Source organism: Gigantopelta aegis, chromosome 6 (assembly GCF_016097555.1).
Source record: "Gigantopelta aegis isolate Gae_Host chromosome 6, Gae_host_genome, whole genome shotgun sequence".
Classification (NCBI taxonomy): domain Eukaryota; kingdom Metazoa; phylum Mollusca; class Gastropoda; order Neomphalida; family Peltospiridae; genus Gigantopelta; species Gigantopelta aegis.
In genome coordinates this window covers 12,131,343-12,157,077 of record NC_054704.1, presented here as the reverse complement: position 1 = coordinate 12,157,077, position 25,735 = coordinate 12,131,343, and the positions used below count along the sequence as shown (strand labels likewise).

At 34.6% G+C, this 25,735-nt stretch overlaps 1 protein-coding gene across 1 annotated transcript in view; it reads right to left on the bottom strand.

The window, feature by feature from the left end:
• The window catches only part of LOC121375346 (ubiquitin-like protein 3), a 41,000-nt gene that overhangs the window by 8,734 nt on the left and 6,531 nt on the right, over nucleotides 1-25,735 (bottom strand). Inside the window, exons 2-4 of the mRNA XM_041502756.1 lie at nucleotides 23,364-23,472; nucleotides 10,597-10,683; nucleotides 9,990-10,067 (exon numbers count right to left, since the gene is read on the bottom strand). Coding sequence (XP_041358690.1) covers nucleotides 9,990-10,067; nucleotides 10,597-10,683; nucleotides 23,364-23,472 — 274 coding nt within the window. The remainder of the gene's footprint in view (nucleotides 1-9,989; nucleotides 10,068-10,596; nucleotides 10,684-23,363; nucleotides 23,473-25,735) is intronic.

Genomic DNA, 25,735 nt, shown 5'->3' with positions numbered 1-25,735 from the left:
TCCTTATCTGAATCGAATCAACTGGTACCAGGATATTATAGAAAATATTTTATCTAGGTAAGAGTTTATGTGCACATATTCTGATTGAAACATCCAGGGCTCACTATGCACACATTTTGGTTTAGCCAATTTTTAGATATGTAGAGTATTTTCTTGAAAATTATTAAAACGTGGTTGATTTACTTAATATTTTATTATCCAATGTTTAACTGATGTGCAGTTACTGCTTAAGTTTCAATAAAGAACTGAACTAAACTGTAGCCACTTTATATAAAAATTAGCTTGGCTAATTTGGCAATGGAGAGGATAAGCCCTGCCATTGCTGTAATATTTATTAATTACATGTAGTTCTATGTCCATTGTTAAGGATTTAAACACTTTTTTTTCTTTCTTTATTTAATCATTTAGTCAAGCTTAATAACTCTTATTGTAGTGTAACTTAACCTGCAGGAAGAAGTCACCTGTCAAAAGAGACCACTAATAAGCCTGAAGGTGGCCACCTCACAGGTTTGATTACTGAGTACGTGTTTGGGTAACTAGGCCCTCACAAGCAGTGCATTAATGTTCCAGTGAAGGAATTATTCATAAAGTAGCCCAGTTCTTTGTACACAGTGAAATCAATACAAAGCTGCTCAGAAAATCTGCAAAATGTTTGATGCATTGATTTTTATCGAAGGCACATGGGAACAAAGCTGGACGACTGTTACAAATACGCTTTAACGAATTCTAGTAAATGAAAATCAGCTCAATGGAATAACTGTGTGCTGTTTGTTTGTATCAATATGTTTGTTTACTGCACACAAAGGATGCAATCTGGCTTTTGTGCACAAGTTACATGATATGTTTACGTGAACTGTACTTGCCCAAAGAAACTGCACACTTAAAAAAAAGACAAGTTACACAATGTATCTACAAATAACTTGTGACATTTCAAGTCTGCCTGTATAGTGACAATGATAAAAAAAATATTCTTCCTTAACTGGCTTAAGTCTACCACAGACGAGAGCCATCATTATCAGCTGAGCAAAACGTTACTTGAGACTTTTTGTTCAGCTGATAGCTCATAACAATTTCACCGCATGAGCTAAGTACTGAGCTAGTTTGCTGTCACAATGTCATCACTCTGCTACAATCAAACAGTTTCCATGGGTCAGTGGGTAAATTAAGCTCAGCTTATAGCTTTCATAGCCCGCAAATGGTGAAATTTCTTTCATGCATGGCCAAAAATATCAAACACAACAGATATTTTCCTCGCAACCACGAGATGAAAAATTCTAGTAACCTTTCACCTAGCTGATAGCGGTAGCCTTTACATAAACATTTTTATAACACTCGATTGTTTTAACATAGAATTTTTTAATATTATTATCATCATGTGAACATCTTGTTTTCAAAATCTTGATAAGCCATATTTCTAGTCAATTGAAAATTGATTAGCAACAACTGTTTAATGTTTTAAAATTGTGTAGCGATCTCGGAAACTTGCGTATAAATATAATTTTATTTGTATCTCCGGAAAGGAAACAAATATTTAACAACACCTCAACACATTTTAAATTATGGGCATTTGAATCCATATGCAGTCTTCGCCATGAGTAAAATCAAGGCGAGCTGAAGATGACTCTCCTGAAATTATGCTAGGTGAGTGATCTATTGAAGTGTCAAATAAAATGTATTAAATATTTTAGTGAGAGGCGATCAGTTTGCCACTCTCCTAAAACCTTCCAGGCGAGTGTGGATGGGAGCGGGAGTCATCACTTGCCTTTCCTGGTGTAGACTGGTATGCAAGATATGGTCCAGACATGGATTAAATGTTATCTGCAGTAGACCACAAAAACTAGGTCACAGTGACCTAGTAATAGTACGCGACACACCACCATCCCATGTTGTTCCTACATGTGAAGTGTGATGATCCTGTATGCATCTGTACGTAAGATATGGTCCGTACAAGAAAAAGTTAACAAACAGACAGACAACGCCATACCATAATACAAGCCATCGTAGACAGGTGTTTATAAAAGAGAGGAAACTTGCCACTGTTTACTGATAAAGCTGCAAGGAATCTTATAAATGCACTCTTTCTCACAGACAGGACCATGGCCTCTCGGACACTCGTTGAGACTGAGAACAAATCCACGGGCCATCCCATCTGTAACCCATCATATTGTGTGACATTATACAGCCTTTTGGGGCCGGGACATAGCTGAGTAGTAAAGCGTTCGCTTGATACGCGGTCGGTCTGGTATCGATCCTCGTTGGTGGGCCCACTGGGTTATTTCTCGCTCCAGCCAGTGCACCATGACTGGCATATCAAAGGCTGTGGTATGTGTTATCCTTTCTGTGGGATGGTGCATACAAAAGATCCCTTGCTGCTAATCGAAAAGAGTAGCCCATGAAGTGGCGACAGCGGGTTTCCTCTCTCAATATATGTGTGGTCCATAACCATATGTCCGACGTCATATAACCGTAAATAAAATGTGATGAGTGTGTCGTTAAATAAAACATTTCCTTCCTTCCTTATACAGTGTTTGAAATAAGAACTTGTCCGTTTGTCTCGACAAGAGAAAATCTGCTTGGACAAGCAAAATGGACCCCAATGGTAGTCCAGTGGACAAGTAACAATGTATAATGCTATTTCATTTTGAGCAACCAAAAACATTGTTGTTGCACTTAAATAAAACAAACATCTCATATGGACATGTGAAACTATTGGTGGACAAGTAGATTTCTAAAGTGTTTTATGTTATGTTTTAAAAGGTAAAAATTATACTTTCAGCTAACTGTTCATCTCCATAACAAAATAACAAGCCCAGTAATTGCATTTACTGCCAGAAATATACAAACTGGAACATTTGTAGAGGATCACAACTAATATGATAAATGTGACGTCAAATTTGAGGAAACCACTTTTACATTCATTGGCAGCATTTTACTATTTTGAATTTTTCTAGTTAATTTTACAGTGATTATGTGTGGAATCAATAAATATAAAGTTAATTATCACAAATAAATGCAAAAATATAAAAATATTATTATCATATTATATCACTTGCACCTTGTTCAGGTCCCTAGTCACAGAGGGCTGCCACAGCTACAGTTACCCCCATCTTATATGCATTTAATTTTAGAATAATGAAATTTTTCTGTGGTGCTGTCATCTCATAGTCATACATGTAGCTAGTGGCAATTTTTCTTGTGTTACTCGTCATTTATACATGTACACTAGTCACAAGGTGGCCACTTTGTCCCCCCCCCCCCACCCAACCCAACCCAACCCCACCCCATGTAGTCATAGGTGTTACCTTGCATTTTTGAATGGTGTTCACCTTAATTTGCACTGAACTAGTTGAGTTTATGGCTAATTATATTTAAGAATTCTTTCAAAACAAAGACAAAAACCATGGCCAAGAGGGGGTTCATCCCCACCCCCTGAACCTCCCCTCCTGTGATGCACCTGGTAACTGTTTTTCATTTCTTCAAACAAAAATAACAAACTGTGTTTTTGTTTTTAATATCATCTTGTTTGTTAATTATGACTGTTTTACAAAACTTGTAAAATTTTATTTCACACGAATACATCCGACACAAAAACAAATGTACGTCCGACACCAAGTATGTTTATGTCTATTGTTTTAGTGTGTGATTAAAACACAAAGTTTTTACATCTGCTATACAGATAAACATCTACTCTATAGGAATAGGACACAATATTTCTAGTATGCCCTCACACCTCACAGAGAATTTGACATAACCATGTGTGGGTGAAAAATTGCAGTTTGTGTGCATATGTTCGACACTATGCATATTTTCACCATGTACACCTAAAGCGACATAAGGATGGAATAAAGTTTATATATAATAATAGTGCCCTAGTTGGTTCTTACAATGTATAGCAATAAAAAGTTGTGGAACTTTTTGTACATTTATTTAATGTTTGGTGTAAGTGTATGAAATGTACGTCCGACACCATGGAATTGCCCTGCTCTATCTAACTGACACTAGGGAGTTCGCTAAACCAAGATGGCGGCCAGCGAATTCCTTTGTTTTACCGATAATGGGTCTTTAATTTCAAGTAAAATTGTTCTAAATGAGCTTTAATATTAATTATGGAAATTAAGAAAACACTTTATTAAATGTCATTAAAATCTATTTCTCTTACTGTGTTGTGTTATTAATATTCTGTTTTATTTATATTAAACAATTAAAATGATCAATTAATCAAGTTGCGATCCTCCATTGTTTTGGATGGCCGAGTACCCATTCTCTTCAACAAGCGATTAGGACCTCAGCCCATCTAAGTATATCAACCAATCAGCATTCATTATGTAGGGGAATCCTGTCTGAATCGCGTCATACTAGTGAAAACCAGGTCAGATTATTCTATGTTTTGCTACGATCGAAAGAAGAAAGAAAATCGAAAAATTTCTGAAGAAAAATGTAAGTACACTGATCTAACTGTACGTATTATACAAATTGATGTCTTCTAAACACATATAAATAACTTTTAGATCGAAATAATATTGAGCTGAAGTAGTATTTATAGAGTTTTGAATCTGTAAAAACGGCAAGCCGCAAACCAATTTAAAAATGGCGGATTTTTCGTCTGCAATAGCAAAAGTTGCCGGCATATTTCAGAAGACGATTAACTGCTGCAATGTAATTATTTACGATGGAGAAATGCAAATTCTAATTTTGTTTAATGTTATTTATTTTATATAAGACTTATTTGAGTAATTAATTACTTTATAGCTGAAATGATGGAATTATTTATCCCTCCACCAAAATAATAGAACGTTCCGCTAGCCTTTTTCAAAATGGCGGACGAATTTATTCCATCTATGGTAGGGGTGTTAGGTTGTAAATTGCTGTAGCAAAAGGCACAGGTTGATTTAATGTGTAAACGAATTCTTAATATTAGTGTAATTTTTTTTATATTTATTGTGCATTAGTATATATATATATATATATATATATATATATATATATATATATATATATATATATAAAAAATAAGTTTTTTTAATATAAATTTGATGAATTTGAATATTTAGGAGCATGGCTCCCCTGACCGGGCAGGTTGCCCGGGGCTGGGGAACCTATGCTCAAATTTTAAAAATGTTTAGAATCTTATTACTTGGGAGCCTTGTCGGGCAGGTTGCCCGGGGGCGGGGAGCCTATGCCAAATTTTTTTTAAATGTTTAGAATCTTATTAGGAGCATGGCTCCCCTAACCGGGCAGATTGCCCCAGGCCGGGGAACCTATGCCAAAATTTTGTACACAAAGGTAACTCCTTTTTTTTTTTTCTTCCTTTTTTTCCAGCTCTGAAGTTGGCAATGTTCAATCCATCAAATGGCTGAATTACTTTGGCAGGATGTGTCTTTTCTTGACAGAATTGCTGATGGAACAGTAGAAAATGTCTCGTGTCTTGTTACCTTTGGCCTGTACTTGACTATACTGACAACTTTAGAAGACTGTGCTAGAAACATTCAGATTTCTATGCCAAAGGTGTTAAAATCAATTAGTCCTGATGTAGTTTTACCAGCTAAAATTTCTAACTTGACTTGTTCAGTGAAAAAAGCAATTGAGAAAGCTAAAAAGTGTGGTAATGAAATTGAAGTCTTGGCACAAGCAATACCCTCATTATATCGGGAAGAAGCAAAGATTGCAGGATACTCAGCCCAAGATCTCTTGGCTGGAAAGGTTGAAGAACATGATTCTATCACTGTAGGATTCATTCTTGAGTTAAGACGATTCCATAGGAAGTTTAATCTTCCATGGAAACTTGCCATCAGTTGGCTTTGTAAAATCTGTACCATTTCACTGAATGATGTTCCAAATGAAGGTGCTGTTTGCAACCAGTGGAAAAAAATATATGAAAAAAGAGCAAAGTTGGTTGATCAGGAAAAAATAACTAACTTTGAAAACCAACCATATCAAGTGCCGAAAACAATTCAAGTCTCCGACAATGCAGACGGTAACACAGACAAGCCTGATGAACATAAAGTCACAAACCATATGTCAAGAAAAGATATTTATCTACAACCAGATGCTGAAATTAGTTTGTTGTTGGAAGAAATGGCGATGTCATCTGTTCAACATAAACAGTGTATTAAGGAAAGAAATTGTGCACTTGCAGCAGTTGCTTGCAAGAGAATACAACTGGAAGATATGCAGGGGAAGTTAACCAGCCAAATAAAAAAGACATCAGTTTTAAGAAATCAACTTGCAAAGTTTACTCCAAGAAATGCTAACAAGCGCGAAAAAAGAAAAGAAGATAAAATTTATAAACAGAAACAAGAGCTGCAGAATTTTGAAAAAGAAATAAAAAGCCTAAATAATCAGCTGATTAGTGAGCAACATATAAAGATCACACTTGAAGAAAAAGTTCATACCAGCATAAAAGCAACAATTAATTCTCAGAAGCGTGCTTCACGGTGCAAAGTTGCATGGAAGAAACTGAAAAATGCAAACAGTTTGGAAAATAATGAAAATCAAACAACATCAAGCCTCCGAATGAGAGTTTCGGAACTTGAGTTACAAAACACTGAACTGAAGGACAAACTTGAAACACTTCTGGAGAATTCGACGGTTCAAACATATGACAAAAAAAGTATTTAGATGACGTGCGAGAAACGTATTGGGAATTGTTAGCTAGTGGTGTGAGTGTAGATAAATGTGAAAAAGTTATCCGTACTGTTGCCGAAAAGCTGTGTAAGAAACAAATTGGGAGACTACCAAAGAAAACCTGCACCAGTCTCTTGCAAACGGAGGCAATGATTGTGTCACAAGGACAAGTAGCTGCAGCTATGCTGGATTCGAATTCGAGTAATCAAAATACTTTACACACAGACGGTACGAAAAGACGCTTCCGTGAGTATGCTGGGTACCAGGTTTCCACTGGTGAAGGCAACAGCTTTTCCATGGGTTTGCAGGAGCTAACAACGGGTGATGCCGAAAGTTTCCTTGCAGGCAGCTTAACGACGTTAAATGAATTGGCCGAGGCTGTTAGCACCACCGAAGCTGAAAAGTCTGGTGTCTATGCACAGCTGCTAACATCAATTAAAAACACTATGACAGATAGACATGTTGTCAACAAAAAATTCAAGAAGCGTCTTGAAGAAGTCAAAGAAGATGTATTACAAAAGTTTGTAACTGACTGGGATAGTTTAACAGAAAACGAAAAAAAGAACTTGACGGAAATCCACGGGCTTTACTGTGGACTACATGTTCTTATCAACATGGCATCAGCAGCAAAAGGTGTTATGGGTTTCACCCATGATCTGATATACCAGTGTTGTAAAGCGCTAACTGAAAGTGGATGCGCTAAATCTGGATGTGGTGGTGAATTCAGAGCTTTTCTCGAAGCACGAAATAAGAAATGTCATCTCATAACATTTATTGGCAATCGTTTTAATGTCCTTTTCGTCAATGGTGCTGGTGTTCATTACCACTGGAGTGACATTTGCTCTTTTTTTCATGATGGCTACTGTGGCCAAAAGAATAAACTATTACAAGCTATTTCGAGTGGCATACAGAATGTTAATAACAAAGCGATGTGTCGGGCTTTAGGCATTATTGAAAAAATCATAACCGGTCCACTTTGGCGACTCTTGGAAGAAAAGGGACATATTTTTGAAATGAACATTCACTGGGAGCATCTCTACAACAGTGTTTTAAAGCTTAGTAAAGATGCAACAGATCTTCTTCATGGTGAGCCCGTATTCACAGGTGTTTCTATCACAAAGGACTGTGTATGGGCTGATTTGTTCAGCCCTCAGGACACTGACTTTGAAAACCAAAACCAAAGACAGCCTAGAAACAGTATTGCTATCATTTATTCCCTTGCTTTCTCGCCAGTTACAAGATCAGCTACCAGGTGGAAAGTACCACCAACCTAGTCAGCAAGTTATGGAGGAAACTGCTGGAGTTCCTAGACATAACAAAATATCTGAAGCCAACTTTGGTGACCGTGACAGACTTGTAAAGCGGGCACCACAAAAGGCAACATCATCACAAGCAGGAGCTATTCTCTATGTCAGAAACAAGACTGGCAAGTATCTGCTGTCTCTTTCCAAAAGTAAGAGAAGGAAGTATCTCGATATTGCCCGTAAGCAAGCAAAACGAAGGAGGCAACAGAACATCAGCAATGGAAAGAAATAATTAAAAAACGCCAGCAAGTTCAGGCAGAAAGAAAGAGGAAAAGGGAAGTGAGAGATCAAAAGTCGAGAGAATCTGCACAAGAAATTGAACAGAAAGTTCATCGTGCTGGATTATGGTACACCAACAACCAAGTTGATAAAGAGATACAGATATGTCAGGCATTAAAGAGTGATAATGCAAGCAAACTAGCAGTTAAGGAACAGATCAAATATCATGTCCAGGTGCGAAAAGTTATTCTTATTCAAAAATCTCTAGCTAAATTCCAGAAAGATAAGCAGCCTCTTTCACTGACCCAGCTGGCAGAAAATTTAAAAACTATCATCAGACTCCATCCATTACCAAATGCTTTGGAACTTTCATTTAATGCAGTTGCATCTTCACAGCATTTGCATAAAAGAGGAAAAAAAACCAATCCGTTTCCCAAAGTAGAAAAAAGCAGAAGATCAATCGAGAGCCACAGAGGAACCACCAATTTGTACCGAACCAAATAGTAGCTGTAGCTTATGACAGTGACTGGTTTGTAGGTGAGGTGTTGTCAGTTCGCAGTAATGAAGCAACAGTCAAATTTCTCCAAAATGTGTCTACACGCAAAGGAATTAGGGTTGTGAAGTGGCCAACACTGCATGACATAAAAGATGTGGATGCCAAATTTATACTGTCCAGTGGCTTTGACATAGCACCAAATGATTCTAGTGGACGAACATTCAATATTCCTGACAGTACAAATATATCAAAGATTTATCAGGATTATGAAAGTCGACATTTTCACTGAATTCAGAGAAGGGAGACTGATGTACATACATATATTATATATAGAACATTTGCTATATAACACTGCAATTTGATATTTTAAATTTAAATGTACAAAAAATTTCCTAAAATTAAAAATGGCCACCAGTTTTGTGCTAATTATGGCATGATGTGACATTGAGTGTATATAACAGTCATGTTCCTTGTTTGTATTCCATGGTTGAACTGGATTGAGTATTTGTTAACGGATATGTTTTATATATATTTTTCATTAGAGAAAATTTCGAATGTCTTAATTTCAAAATGGCCGACAGCTACCTTGGACTAATTAAATACTAATGATGTGTAGAACTATATAATTTGAAATTGGACAACTGACCTGTTACCACAGATGGTTCAGCTATAGTGAAAATGAACAGTAATTTAATACACAGCGTAGCCATATAGTTGGAAGTGACAAAAACCTGAATTTGAGAAAATTCAAAATGGCTGCCAAGATGGCTGCCATCCTGTATTGCATTGCTGCTACAACAAACAAAAAACACTTTTGTGCTTGTAAGTGATATTTGATTGAATTATTTTTATAACTTGTTACTAAATAACGAGTCATGATTTGTTGTAAATTGTATGTAAATATATGCAAATTAGGTCAAGGTCATTACATTTGACAATCAAATTTTTTTAATAAACAACTCCAGCAGTCCTTTTTTTAGTAGCATTGAAAATTTGAAAACAATCTGATAAAAATTGTTGAAGATGGAGACATAAATGTACAAGAACAGTGAAAACATCATGATTCTGGTGCCATCTTTGTTTTATAGATAAACTGTAATTAGCAAATTTAGCATCTTTAATTAGACATACCAATTCAAAGTGCATTTTGTTTCTTTTGAAGAACTGAATTGAATGGCATATCTTAGAATAAAATTCAATATGTTTGAAATTTTGAGTGAACTCCCTACTGACACTTTAAAAAAAATAAAAAATACAGAGAAACAATGATCAACATTATAATTTATGTAAATCCATTAAAACTGGATGAAAAAGAAAAACCTCCCGAAGATTGGAGCATTACTCACCCTGATTATTGGGCTCCGGTAGGTTCTCCCTCGCTACAAGATGCATCACAGTTGTCTTTCCGGTGGGTAACTGCAGAGCTGTAAACAAATTCATTAGGCATATAAGCACCGATGTATCTGGTATTGCACAAATTCATGCTAAAATGTCCAAGGTAGACAGCAGTCTGGTAATGGAATGACATTTTATAATCGATCACAGGTATGTACTTCTGACTGATGATCAGTTAATCACAAATTAAAGGTGCAATTTGGTTTAGGAAAATTTGAAAGCACAATCATAAATTAACCATGTTCAACAAATGTATAATGACTGATCAAAATCACTGTATTTTGGTAATCTAGAATTTCCAATCAACCGCAAAAAGCAAGCACACCAGTTACAACAAAATACATTAAATTATTCTTGAGAAACACCCCACCCCCAACAATAAAATAAACAAACAAACAAACAAACAAACAAACACACACACACACACACACACACACACACAATGTAGGCCAAACAATAACCATTTTATTTTTATAATGTAACTAATGTTAACTCACTCGGGTGCACATGGTTGTTTTTGGTACAAGCATATTAATTAAAATCCAACAAAAAGCGTACCTGCTAAAGTTACGTTTCCATGTAAAAAACGACCCTGGTAAATGAGCCGCAATATATTTGTCGATGGGAGTTGATCTTCTGACCAATCTGAAAACAACACATTACAGAATACTATATACAAAAAGCAGACATTGACATTACTTACTAGTATTATTACGCATTATGAGAGTACTGATAAAGGCAAAGCAATACATGTCCCCTACTGAACCCAATTTTTTTTCTTATCTTCTAAATTTAAGGCATACCTTTGTGAAAAGTGGGTAAATCACCATGAAAGTCAAACTTGATCTGTAACAGTACATTATAAAGCTATTCACAAAATTTCAGGTCAATATCTTCTAAGTTCAAGGGCCATAACTCTGTCACAAATGGGTAAATCTCCATGGAATTCTAACTTGATCTGTAATAGTACATGATAAAGCTATACAAAAAAAAAAATTCAGCTCAATATCTCAATGCATTCTTAAAAAACCCCACCCAGAAAACTATGTGTGGGACAGACGGATGGACAGACAGCCACAGAGCATCTAACTACAGTATATTTATGCTGTACCAATTAAGAGTTGTCAGTGTTAACATTTAACACCTGGTAGCAAACGTGGGTTGCGAAAACAAATCCCAGATATTTTAATACTAATTGCCAGGTACTGAGATTTGCCGTATACCTGCACAATGGTTCAAAAAAAAAAAAAAAAAAAAAAAAAAGGACAGGCTTCATTCAGAATGTAAGGATCAGCTGAAACCATATCTTAAGGTTTGAAATAGAGATTTTTTTTCTTCAACAAACCATCGAAAACCCACAAATACTGTACAGAAAATTAAAAACTCGGAATTCCCAATAAATCTAGAAAACCTTCATCCCTGATACAACAATCCGATATCCCTTTCCTCATTAAGATGTCTTCACTAACTGGCCGTGTATTTTGGTTTTTTAAACCTGTCGACACCAGTCTACGATGTGTCACTGGTAATGAGGTGCTATTGTCTTGTCGAACACAGTGTGCTGATACCATGCAGAGGCGTTACTTAACTTACATACATGTATATTGTTTATACCAGGTTACATTACTAACAAGTAACTAAAAGTGAACCTCACTACATTCTAATTATTATATATAAGATAATGAATGTGTGCTGTGTTAATGTACGGTTATGCAAACTAAAACATTTACATGTGCAAGTGGCTTCTTCCAGTTATTAACAGAAGATGATATACATGTATATGTATTTATGACATACCTGAATATTCAATCTTACTATAGGGATAAAGACATTTTCAAACCATGTGATAAATTTTTATTACATACCCATTAAATCTTACTATAGAAATACACTTTTGGGCCATTCCATGGTAATTTTTTAAGCCAGGACGTGACAATCTGACTCTTTTGATCTCCTTCACTAAAATTCCTTTTTAAATGGAAATGCAGTTTTATCATTTATAGACTCATTACATATAGTAATATAAGCATGTCGGGCCAAATTTAGTTTTTGTCCAAAAAAAAAAGACGTATAAAGTGAAAAGTAAAATGTGCCAGGACATGACGAAAATGGACGTCACTTTTTAACACTGCAGTAAATTCCAAAACTCTGCTCTCCTGATAGAATGTTTGCTTATTGAAATACACTGTTTAACACAATATCCAATCTATTTTTAAATGCCATATAGCAATTTACTAAAAATATATTCTTTATGATGTAACATTTACTTTTAAAAATTTCAGTAGGTGCCAGGACGTGACGAGCCAGGACATGACTTTTTGTCCAGTTCACTTATACAACTAATAAATGATATGTATATCAAATACTACTAATGAAACACTGTTAATTTATGAAATCAATGATATTTACTTGTTTAAGTTGTTTTTATCATCAAAATATGTGCATAAAATCCTGATTAATTGAACTGTCATTGTGCATAAAAAAAAGTTTATCATACAATATTCCTATAATATACTTTTATAACCAGTGACCATGCTGTCAACAGCATTGTTTATCCTGATGTTGCTAAGTCTGGTGATTTTTGTCTTACCTTTACATTACAATACATCTACCAACTAAAAAGATGAAGTATAGATATAACATTTTCATTGGCTGCGGAATCAACATTTGCATTTAGCTCAACATTGATTGTACAAATGTAGCTACATTCCTCATAAATCACATGTCCTGCATCAGTAAAGCTTCATTTATAGTTTCTATGAATGTCCACCTCGGTGCACGTCAACATTTTTTTTTCAACTTTAATATTTTAAAATTTTAATTTAATTTTTCGAAGTTTATTTTTAACATGCATTGAGATAGATATCTTCAGATGCACTATCAATGACAGTGAATAAGTTTAAGACATTTAATTCTGTAGAATTTTTGTTTGCAATTTACCATATATTTTAGAATTAATATATTATTATATTTTGTCTTTTGTTGGTATTTTTATGATCATCTGATTTAATTAGAATTCAAAATATGAACCCTAGTCAGTACAGAAATTATAGTCTTTGGACAGTTTCTTCTTTCTGTTCATCATTATCTGATAGGCCAAACTATCAACAATGTATATTAATATAAACTGTTGATGGATGACAATAGCAAGGATTTCAACGACACAACTGATTTGAATTCCCCCAACCCAAGTTTTATCTTCCACATATATCTTTATCAGTTACATCCTTCACTGGAGAAATGTTAGTTTATATATTCCAATTCATGTTTGGATACCTGTATCTGCCAAGAAATAAACTTAAGATTCTAGCAGCACATTGTATTTGAACAATTCTTTGACACAATATTTATTGTGTGTGTACACCAGTTTGGATTCACAGAATGGAACATTTGGTATAAATACAATATTCTTTAAATTGGTGGATTATCAATAATTCCTTATTTGGTTAAAACATAGAAGCATAGAATTAGTTGATAACAGTATTTTTGTATCTACATAAATCCATGTTAAATATTTGAACATGCTCCCCCAAACGTCCAGTTTCTTTGTTTTCGATTCTTGATGGTGAGAGCAAAAATATTGAAAATAAAAGTAATTTCTTTTAGGTACATGTGAATTATCTAGTCAGTTTTGCCAGTTTCTCTATATAGAGAGATTTAATACATTTTTAATCTTTACTCAGTTTAACTTGCCATCTTGAATGTCACGTCCTGGCTCAATGTCACGTCCTGGCTCAAAGTTTGAGGTGGTTATTTTAATCATTTAATACAACCAGTCATCATTATACCTTTTATTTATACTTGGAACATTAAGAAGGAGAATTAAAAAGGATTTTTATTTTTGAAAAATAGTTTTTAAATAAAACTAACTTTTGTATGTCAAATCAGCCAGGACGTGACATTATATATTTTGAAATAAAATTTAAAATATTAATTATGATATGAAAGAAGGGAAAGTAGTATTTTCATATGCAGTATATTTTAGATATGATGTCCTGATACATAATTTTTAAATTTGACATAACAGTAATGAAATATTACCAAAAAACAAATGTCACGTCCTGGCTTACAAAAATTATTTTTTCAAATAAAACTGTCATTAAAACCCATTAAACATAAGTAAATTGGCAATAAAAGTATATTTGTATGTGCTTAAGGGTGTTAACTTTAAGCTATAATAAAAATTTAGTTTAACAGATCATTTAGAAATTTTCACACCCATGGACCAAATACCACGGAATGGCCCTTTTCCGTATTCAACTCAACTGCCGGAACTATGCCGTATTCAACGCTACTATTTATAGTTGGTGCTTGGTTTGAATTGCCTATTAACCTTCTGACTACTGCAGGCGAGATATCTCGCCCGACGTCACGTCAGTCGATATACTGTACACTGTATACAGTGCATTCCCCAATTCATATTTCCCGCCGTTTTGCACACGACACTCACCGGAAACGGAAATATAATTAAAGAAAAAAGATTTTTTTTCAAAATGGTGGCTTTTGTTTTGATTTTTTCAATTGAAAATACCTTGAAATTTTGAGTTCAAAAAGTGGGTTTCGGCAAGTATTTTCACTTGACGACAATGGCGGCACGTCGCGGTCATTTTCAGGGATTGATAGCTGATTGTGACAGCTAATTTGATAATAAATTTGATCGTTTTACCAACAACGAAAATTACCAAATATTGCAAAATGAATCTTAGTTCAGGTTTTAAAAAATAATTCTGGTCAGAAAAACACTGTTATCGGGAATAATGGACATAAATACTGGACAGCTGGCCACAAATACCCGTAAGTAATCGCAACTTTTTCGATTTTTTGCTTAATTTTAATCACCATTAACCGATCTAAAATAATAAAAATTACAAAAAAAGACACGAAAATAATACTTACCGATTAATATATGAACTTTATTTCATGTCTTTATAAAACATTTAAGTGAATATATGTGAGTAAAAATTATAAACTTGTACCCACTCAACGTGGTTTTTGTTAAAAATTAATCCAGTAGTCTAAAGGTTAAAGCAGTTAACTGTTATGCATGCTTAAAATGCTATTTTGTGGAACATTTGAACTGAAAACAGACAAAAACGGTGATGAATATTTACAATTTCATGAGCGTGATACCAAAACTAGAGACGGGAGCTTTTAATGCACGATTAAGGTCAACGACAGTCACTTTTTGGACCCTTGTTTTGGCTTCGTACACAACAAATAAAACATATCCAATGGTAATTTAATTACATAATATATTTGACAAAAGGTACTTTTTATTTGTTTCATCTTTTAAAACTTAAAATTAATATTTTGCCCAGAATTATGATTTTTTTCTTTTTAAATACTGATCTGCAAACAGCATTGTCTGCTTGTAAAAGAAATTTGACAGGGGTCAAGGTTAGTAGACTAGTTTTTATTTTTATGTGGCGAAGCATTGAAATAATATAGCTAATTTTGAATTTAAATGACATCAGTATTCCAATGACGCCACGTCGTATTGGAAAAATTCCAATTCAAAATTGCTATTAAAATATGGATTTCAAGTGAAATTACGGTAAGATATGCTATATTTATTGTATATGAAGCCAAAACAAGGGTGCGAAAAGTGACATGTCTTCGACTTTAGCAACAATGACGTAGCATGCACTGTTTCCTCATGTAGAAAACTTAGTTGAACTGACAACCGGATTATTCAGTGGATCAATGATTTATGGAGGCACATTTAATATAAACTTCAACTTTTCAGCAACAAGTAATTCCATGAACATCAATAAAAGAAAACACACCAATGACGACAGACATTGAGTGTACAATTCTTGACATTTTTCTTTGTTGTTGATTAAACTGGCGTGCTGAAGGTTTTGTAACGTATTACGAGCAAATTAAATGTTACATTGTTCTTGAATTTTAGCTATTACATTGTCTTTAAAAGGCATTTCAAATAATATCATTAATATTATAGGTAACCCTTCAATCATTCTTTCTTATTTTTGTTTATTGTTTAAATAGAACTATATTCCTATGTGTAATAATTAGTGGTTCGTCAGTCCGCGTAGTAACACAGCTGACCTAGTTGTGTAAATTGAGAAATACCTGTCATTAGCTAGCAGTGTTACACTTTTTAAACTATTATTTAGAAACAAAATTCCAATTTAGGGTATCTAATAAATACAAAACTAGCTCCAGGGCTAGCTCTGGCACTCTTGCGAATTTTGAAAGCAATTGGCAAATTTTATTTTAATTTGGCGAAATAATTTGATGTAATAACTGACACGTTTTAGAAAATAACTCTTGATTTTTACTATTTTTGAAATTTAATAAACAATTTGGCAAAAAAATTTGCTCACCCAGAGCTAGCCCTGTACATATATGTGGTTTTCTGATTTCTGTATTCCACTCGCGTATTTCCTGCAGGAAATACACTTGTATGACACATATGTGCGATCTGGACTGGAATTTGTAAATGGGGAATTCCCTTTTTATTTTTACTGGCATCAGCGCCTTTTTGTTACTGATGTCATGTATGATTTACAAATTACGTCAAATTGTATTTGAAACATTACACAAGCTTGCCACACAGTATGATTCATAATGTTAAATAAATCCATGAAAGGAGGATTGATCAATAGATTTATGAAATTAAAAAACGTTTTTGTAAAAAATAAAAGAAGGTATGGAATAAATACAGAATCTCACATACATTGTTTCTGCTTCCTAGGAAGCTAAATGAAGTGACCATAACATGACGCCATTTTGCTAAATGACATCATTTGTAAGCGACATAATTTTCCCGGTCTTTAATCTCTGCATTTTCATGTCTTGTTTAGTTATTTTGGAAGTCGTTCTGTGCAATTTTTGTTCATTAATGTGGTGTGTAATAAATGAAATACAGTAAAGTATTCTTATAACAAACTGCAAGAGACCAGGAACATCAGTTCGTTATAGCAGTTTGTTGTACACATTAACAGGCATCGAAATAAGCATTGTTTCTGGTAACCATTTACAAGTTACCACAAAATATAGCCTGGTAACCTATAGGTTACCACAACTTTATGAAAGTTAGAATTGAATTCCTGTTATTACTACTACTTTTAACGCGGACGTTCTGAAATTGTATAGGTGCACGCGAACATTGGTATAAGAAACGAATTCCGGAAGTACATTTATCTAGTGGACACTGTTTAAACACAGATTGCCGAAATTACTTGCAATTGCACAAGTGCGCACCAGATGTCTAAACCCAGTAGTCCACCGGGCTACTAAATATTTTGGCATGTCCAGTCATTCCACAATGAGCAAGACGTTTAATTCATCGGTGTCTGACATTCCACCTTTCATGTGTGCACTCTCCGCTGCCAGGAGTAGCTGTAACTGTTAATTGCTCCCCTAGTCTGACCCACAGGTGGCGATTGCGCAATATGATTTAGTGAAATAAACGAACATATTTACCAGTGGTAGGGTTTTTTTTAACACAGCAAATTAATAAAAATAATTTGATGCAATTCAGTGGCCAGATATACAGGGTCCATACAGGTCATGGCAATCCTGGAAAGTCATGGAATTTTCAGTTGGGTCATGGGTTATCTATTCGTAGTCATTTATGACAATCAACAACATGGCCCGTCATTTTGATGCCTACTTATAACTAACGCCTGGTATGATCAAGACTATTTGACACCAGCTGAAGTTTAAACTAAAGCATAATTCAATTGTGGATAATTTCTTCAAAACTATATATCAGGGCGCAAAGCTTTTTAATTTTTGCAAACGTAAATGGTGGCTTGCAACCTTTAAACTAATAAAAGACTGATTACCCTTTTGCATATTACGCTTGCATTGTACTAATATTAGTATAAGAGTAACAAATCTTTGGGTTCCTGTGTAAAAAAGAAAATGGCGGGGATACAATGTTTTTTAGATGTTTAAATTTCACATCGGTAGGTACATTGATATTGTGGATGGGTCAAGGATTACTGGTGGCCAACTATTTGTTAGTGAAATATTGCATGTGGCAGCAAATCAAAAGAAGTGACTTTTAGATGTGGGTTTTTTTTCATAGGATCGTAGCTTTGAAAAAAATAAATTATATATATATATATATATATATGTATATGTTTTTTTTAACCACTTGCCATCGGGATCGCACACAGTAACTTTTACTGGCCTGAATCCAAAAACCACTGGCCTCAGACATCGGGCCACTGTATTCTAGGACCTCTGATATTTACTCACCAACTGGCTAGATACATAGATATATATATGAAGAGTTTTATTGCAAAACACGATAAACGCCATATTAAAAACCATTGTGTGAACACCACTCAGACACTGTTCACACGTAGACAAACACAATTTCAAATTCAGTTTTCAGCAAAATGCGATACGACTGTCTGAGGATATATCTTCGATTGCAGAGAAACTGGCGTATTGTTTATGGTGGTTTGGAATAAAACGTTTTTAGGAATGGGTTCATAATGGTCACCTTTGTTTGTTTCGGGATTGTTTTTAATGCAAATGCAAGTGACAATTGTGCCAGATGACAAAACGCGTATTTTTCACTTGAAAGTCAAGTTCATGTGGCAATCCGAGATTCTTGTGCAACATTCTCCGTTACATAATAACACAATCAAGAATCATATGCCATTATTTTAACTAACTTTCACTGTAACAAATCCACAATGCTTAGACTTTCTAAAAATCAATGCAACCAAGCAATAGGTCTTTTAGCAGCAGGAATTTCTGCCAGAGAGATAGCCAGATGATTTAATTGTCACCATAGGACAATTACACTATTAGATGTAAGGCATAGACTGACTGGAGTTACCCAGGATCGACCAAGACCAGGTGCACAATGCGTTACAACACCAGCCCAAGACCATCATATACAGCTGCTTCATTTATGCAACCGTTTCCGAACATCAACACGAACAGCTGCAGAAGTCATTGGTAGCTCAGGACCAATAGCTCCCATCATGGTATGACGTCAATTACTAGCCGCTGGACTATGTGCAAGATGACCTTATGTTGGACCAATTTTGATTCAAAGGCATCATCAGCAGCGAATGCAGTGGGCACAGCAACATCACAACTGGCGTAGATTGCAGTGGAGGCAAGTCCTTTTCACAGATCAAAGCAAGTTCCATCTCTATCAAGCTGATGGTCGTCAATGCGCGGAATGTTTTGCAGATTGCTGTGTTTTGGAATCCAACAGATGGGGGTGGGGGGCAGCATAATTGTTTGGGGAGGTTTCAGCTACCATCACCGGACTCCACTGTACATTTGGAAAGAATGCATTACTGCTGTGAATTACAGAGATAACATTCTGCAGTCGATAGTTATCCCCCATTTTCGTGGCCATCCAGAATGACAGATTTGCAGCAAGACAATGCTCGTCTGCACACTGCACATGTATGCATGCAGTTTTTGCAATGGTCTGCAATATCACCCAATGAACATGTGTGGGATGAAATTGGGAGGCAATTGTCCAGGGGGCAGCAGTTACAGATTGTGCAACAGTTAGAGGATGCTTTGGTGTGAGAATGGAACAGAATTCCACAGACATTCTTCCAAAACCTTGTCACCTCTATGAGAAGACGATATACGCTTTGCGTAGCCGCACATGGAGGACACACACGATACTGACATTTAGAGACATCTTTGTAATCTGATCTTACATTTTAATTTGATCGAGTAATGAATTCATCAACACATTAATAAAATTCCATTCAAACAATTTTACAACTTTTTGCATTTTTAAATTTGCTAGGCTATCAAATATTCAGCGATTTTAATTTCCTTGACATGAAATTATGAAACATTTTCTAAGTGGTGCATTTTCATAGTCTTTGAATATATATATATATATATATATATACACACACACACACACATGTTTTGCATTTCTATCATATATTACAAATTCTAAATCTAAGGTCATGTCGTTATTGGATTTTTTTTTTTAAATTGGGGGGTGGGGGTGGGGGGGAAGTTTCGTGTCTGTTTGACCACCAGAATCATCATCTCAAACGTGTTTATGTACAGGCTAACAGAATTACTCTCGAAATATGCGGTTAAAGTTCTTTTTTCCAGTCGACATTACCAGTAAAAAATCAGTCTCCAAATTAAGTCCAAATCATTCATTCTTAATACCAGTACTTTTGTTCTACTTTCCTTTGTAAACCGTTTTTTAATTGGGTTATACAATTCCAATAAGTGTACCGACGGCTACTTTTAACAGAACTAGGATGAATTTTAATTTTTTTAAATTTGATGGTATGCTATCGCTATTAACAATACAATAAAAGGGGAAAAAATACTCGAGTGCTTTTTACTTATTTAACATGTTCTCACCATGCAAACAAACTGCCTATGAATGATTGGTCTAAGGCTTTGTGAGAGCTCATTTACAATCAGAAAACCCTGATGTGTCATGAGGCTTTCCGATTGTGGTTAATAAAGTATTCGAACACCACGATTGTCAAATCGGCCGAAGAGCTCCAAATGTGAAGTCGGAATACTTCGACAGACTTCGGCTATGCGGCAAGATTCACAAACACAGCGCAAAATAGTTATAATCGTCAATATATGTGTCGTCTGACATGATACTGAAAACTAAAATTACTGGGACAGGTTGATTCTAACAAAATAATCTACTTGCCAAGAGGCGAGTGTTTTGGAAACAGAATTTCACTCGCATAGGCAAGTGTTTTACTCGCAGTATTGCGTCCTGCCTATACAAATTGTCAAATTATTTTTTACAAATCAGCGAAGTCGGTACAATTATTGTCTCGATTAGTTCATAACTGTTCACCTACAAAGCTTAAGTGAGGTCCCGAAAATGGCAAGAGTCTAACTTTCTACTCTTTCAAAACGAAATGCAATTTAGACAAAGACAATTCAAAAGTAGAAGGAATAATAAACAGAAGGAAATAAAATGATAATAGGTATGTAGGAATAGGCCTAGGTCTCGTTTACAAAAAAGTCCTCTTTTTTTGTGTATTATTTTTCATTTTTTTATCTTTAAAAAAAAATTCATTTAAATATTTGTATTTCAACCACAGGTTAATGAATGTACATTTGTTATAGATATGTTTATTTCAATACATTTGTTATATATTGTTTATTTCAATACATTTGTTATATAATGTTTATTTCAATACATTTGTTATAATACTTATATATTGTTTATTTCAATACATTTGTTAGAAAGTCACAGACCATGTGACTAGAACATGATTTGATGTGCAGTACTTTGTGGCATATATATGATGGTGTCTAAAATGATGGGGTTTTTTTAAAGATTATCTTTATTATGGCATCCCACGTTTGGAATAACATAACGCTGACTTAATATTATGTCAGTCGTTTGTAACTGGTAGTGGTAGGTCAAAAACAAATGGTGTGTTACAAAATGTTGAGGGAGGGAGACTGAATTAAAAATGCCACATGAATGTACCCATTAAGTCATTAGAACTTGCTCTGGGTGGGAGCCGGTACTTGGCTGCGAACCCTGTACCTACCAGCCTTATGTCTGATGACTTAACCACAACACCACCGAGGTCGGTATTATGTGCCTTAAAATTATCTGAATAGTATATACTGTAATTAAAAAATCAAATTGTCTGCCTCGGTGTACATGTATGCTATAATTATATTTCTATAACACTGCTCTTGAATGTTTTTAATAACTCCATTCCTGAAAGGGAAAAGAAGGCAGACTACACTACATTTACATGTACCAATTACTTCATAAATTAATAATGCTTGGTTTTCACTCGCCGTAGCATTTTGATGCATGCGATTTTTCATTTGCCTAAGCATTTTGAGGTGTGCAATTTTTCACTCACCATGGTTTTTAAAAAGCCAAGGACTGAACATACCAAAAAGGTTACTGTAGGCAGAATAAGCAGGTTTTTGGTGGTGGTGGTAAGATTTTTTTTTAAATAAAAATGTATACCATATTTACCCCTCCTTTGAGACCATCCTTTAAAATATTTGTTTTGTCCATTTCCGATCAGTAGTTTCAAATGTGGCTAAGTAGGTAGGGATTTTAATTTTTGTTCCATACATATTTTGGCAAGAATAAAATAAATCATTTGTATATAATGCCACATAAAAGACACTTCATTCTGTCACATATTAATGTTGTAGTTTTAAATATTTCTGGATATCACTCTTGTTTTTTTATTAGGGTTCAACTCTACCCAAACATTATAATCAGGTGATAGAAAAAATTAGAATTTTTACATTTAAAAATCTACTTATCTGCTATTTAATATTAAATTGGCAACAACCAATTATTACTGAGGGCTACTAGATTTTATAACCAGAAAAAACTAAGGTCAAGACCTGGGTTTAACCACTTTGCACAATATATCATACAGGTATTTAAAAGCAACATTATATGTAGTTTTTATTTCCTTTTCCCCTTAACCTTATTGATGTCATCACCTGTACTAAATATTAGGAATACCAATGAAAGAGACATGGAGAAAGTTATGTACATATATTGATTTAATGTTAAAATAAATAAAACAATTGTTTTTGTATAGTTTTTAATGCTTTAGAACTTTGACAGGTACAAGTATATGATGAAAATAAATAAAACTGGAACACTAATTCACCAAAAAGGGACACTTAAAACATTGTCTAGATTATACCCTTCTACAATCGTCTTTCAAGTCATCTGCCATATAAAATAATTATAGCGCAAGCAGATAAAAAAAAAAGTTTTTACGTGTAATACAACTGTTGCTCGTAATTTTTTTTTTTTTTTAAATTGTTTTATTAAACAAAATACCAACCATTCCCACCAATTTCACTTATTTCCGAATACTCATCACGACAACAGGTGCTCGATAACGAAGATTCATCATTCGGCATAGTTGCCATTACTTATTTTGGAATTCCTGTCAGCATTACACAAACGTTTATTTATAAACCACATTAACATTATAAAATTTAGAGGTGCACACATTTTGCTTTAGAAAAAGATTCAATGTTGGACTCTTTATTTCTGACATGTTAATGCTTGTTACAAATGGATTTGATTTGTCAATCAAATTTCATGTTATACGCAAAGTGAATTAGAACATTTGCGCAAAAATAAGTTGATGGAACCCATTTCATTTTCACTGTTCTTAACTTTTCTTACATGTGGTAACCTCCAGGTAACCTGAACAACCATTCTCGACTTATTTCAATGCCTGGGCAAGCATAAGCAATGTTAGAGTAAAACTTATCATTCTTGCAATTTTAAGAAAAAGAAAAAAAGTATCTACATTCCATGTAATAAGTATAGATCTAGATATAAATATATACTATACCTTCAGGCCAGTGGTTGTACACATATTCGGTTATGTCTGCCGCAGAATCACATGGCGAAAAGAGATATTCCTCAGTTTTGCCACTCACCAGAATCAACCGGAGATTAATCTGTTAAGAAAAAAAATGCATAAAGATACCAAACCATCAGTTCCTGTGTCCTTAGTATTATTATTAAGTTGCAGCAGCTTAATATAGTCAGTTTTAAGAAATACTTGTACAAATGCAGGTTTTCAAAACTATGAAATACAGAAATTTATCAAATATTTCTTTGATGATTACAAGTAACCAGAGATCTATGTTAACCTTTTGACTACTGCAAGCGAGATATCTCGCCAATTGACATACTGTACACTGTATACAGTGCATTCCCCAATTCACATTTCCCACCGTTTTGCACACGACACTTACTGGAAATGGGTTTTTTTAAAACAGGAAACAGTTTATTTGACAGCATGCTAGCTTTTTTGTTTGTTTTTCAATGGAAAATACCTTGGAATTCTGAGTGCAAAAAATTATTGACAGCAAGTATTTTCGCTTGACAATAATGGCAGAACGTCGCTGTCATTTTTAGGGATCGATAGCTGATTGTGACAACTAATTTGATCGTTTTACCAACAACGAAAATCACCAAATATTGGGATATGAATCGTAGCTTGTTTTTTTTTTTAATTATGGTCAGAAAACCACAGTTTTCAGGAATAATAGACATAAATAATGGACAGCTGGCCACAAATGCCAGTAAACTCGACTTTTTCTATTTTTTGCCTAATATTAATCAACATTAACCAATCTAAAATATTATAAAAACCTACAAAAATAATACTTACCAATTCAAATATGAACTTTATTTTATGTATTTATAAAACATTTAAGTGAATATATTTGAGTAAAAATGATAAACGTATACCCACTCAACATGTTTTTTGTCAAAAATTAATCCATTAGTCTCCAGGGTAAAAGCATGTCTGCTTTCCAGGACAAGCTGTTTTGGGTGTCAGACAACTAAATTGTTATAACAACTTGCCCTTCAACACAAGTTGTTAACTAAACTATTACAATATACAGACCTGTTTGTACATCAGTTGCTTTGTACCAGTAGTTTCACTTAGTCCTGTCAGTAGTTTGGGTTTCTTATCATAATACATGTAGGTGCACAGGCATAGGAAGGTGACAAAAAGTGTGTGTGTGTGTGTGGAGGGGGGCACTTATACACATATATAGGTACACCCCCGACCCCCACCCCCCATTCTACGCCAGTGAGGTGTATAGGATTCAAGGAGGATAGTCATAAACAGAACAAGTGAATACAGTAATAATAATAATAATACAGGGTTAAAAATTAACATGAAAACCAAGGTCGCCAGCAGGGCCAGTTGAAGAAAAATCTTACTGACCCTTCTCAAATTCAACTAGCCCTCCAATTATCGCATTGGAATTAACTGCACAGGTAAAATTAAAACTATAGTGGGTTTTTTGTTGAATAATAACAGTCTGCATCAAAGAAAACTGATGAATTGACGTTTAACTTCAAAATGAATGAAGTAAAAATTGATATAAAAAGTGCATGCTTTAGTCTGTGAGTGGCAGTCCTCTCTGTGGCAATGCAAGAGGGACAGAATAAACTTTGTGGTGATACAAGAAGGGTGAAATTCCCAGCAAATGATTTCATCAGAAGTGGCTGTTCTCCTAGATAGAGATCCAGGGAATCATCCACTGTTTTGCCAAATACCCATTCGACTCTGCTTTGTGCAGAGATACGGTCATGATCATGTATTACGTCATTCAAATTACTTAAGATGTTCCATCAATTGCATTAAAATTTGTATCATGAAAAAGAGTTATCAGATTGCTGTTCGCGTAAATTTAACTTTGCGTAACTGACACATGAACAGAACGGTGGTTTGCGTGAAATATTGTGCCCTGTTATGGCATGGGCAAGATGCATTGCTTTTAATAAGTTTTATAGCAACAGGGTGTGCACATAATGGTCGCCCATGGTGAGTCAAAATAGTGTCGGGCAAGTCAAAACCGTATCACATGTTGCCCGCTTGGTGACCTATAATTTCCACATATTGTATTATGTATAAAAATTAAAATAATTAATGTTTGTAAGAGATCTGAAAGTTATTTTTTATTTATTGTTTTCAACTGGTTTCCTATTAATATCTGCGCAACCAAACACATATAGGACATAATAGCGACCACTTCCCCACTATATCGAACAGTCTAAAACCAATCGGAATACCTCGGCCAGTTTTGATTATGTATTTGCGGAAAACCTCGGCAACGTAAATGTATTCATAGGTTCAATCAGAACACCTCAGCCATGTCTGTCTTCACTTTCCATTTAGCTACAACTCGTCATATTCCA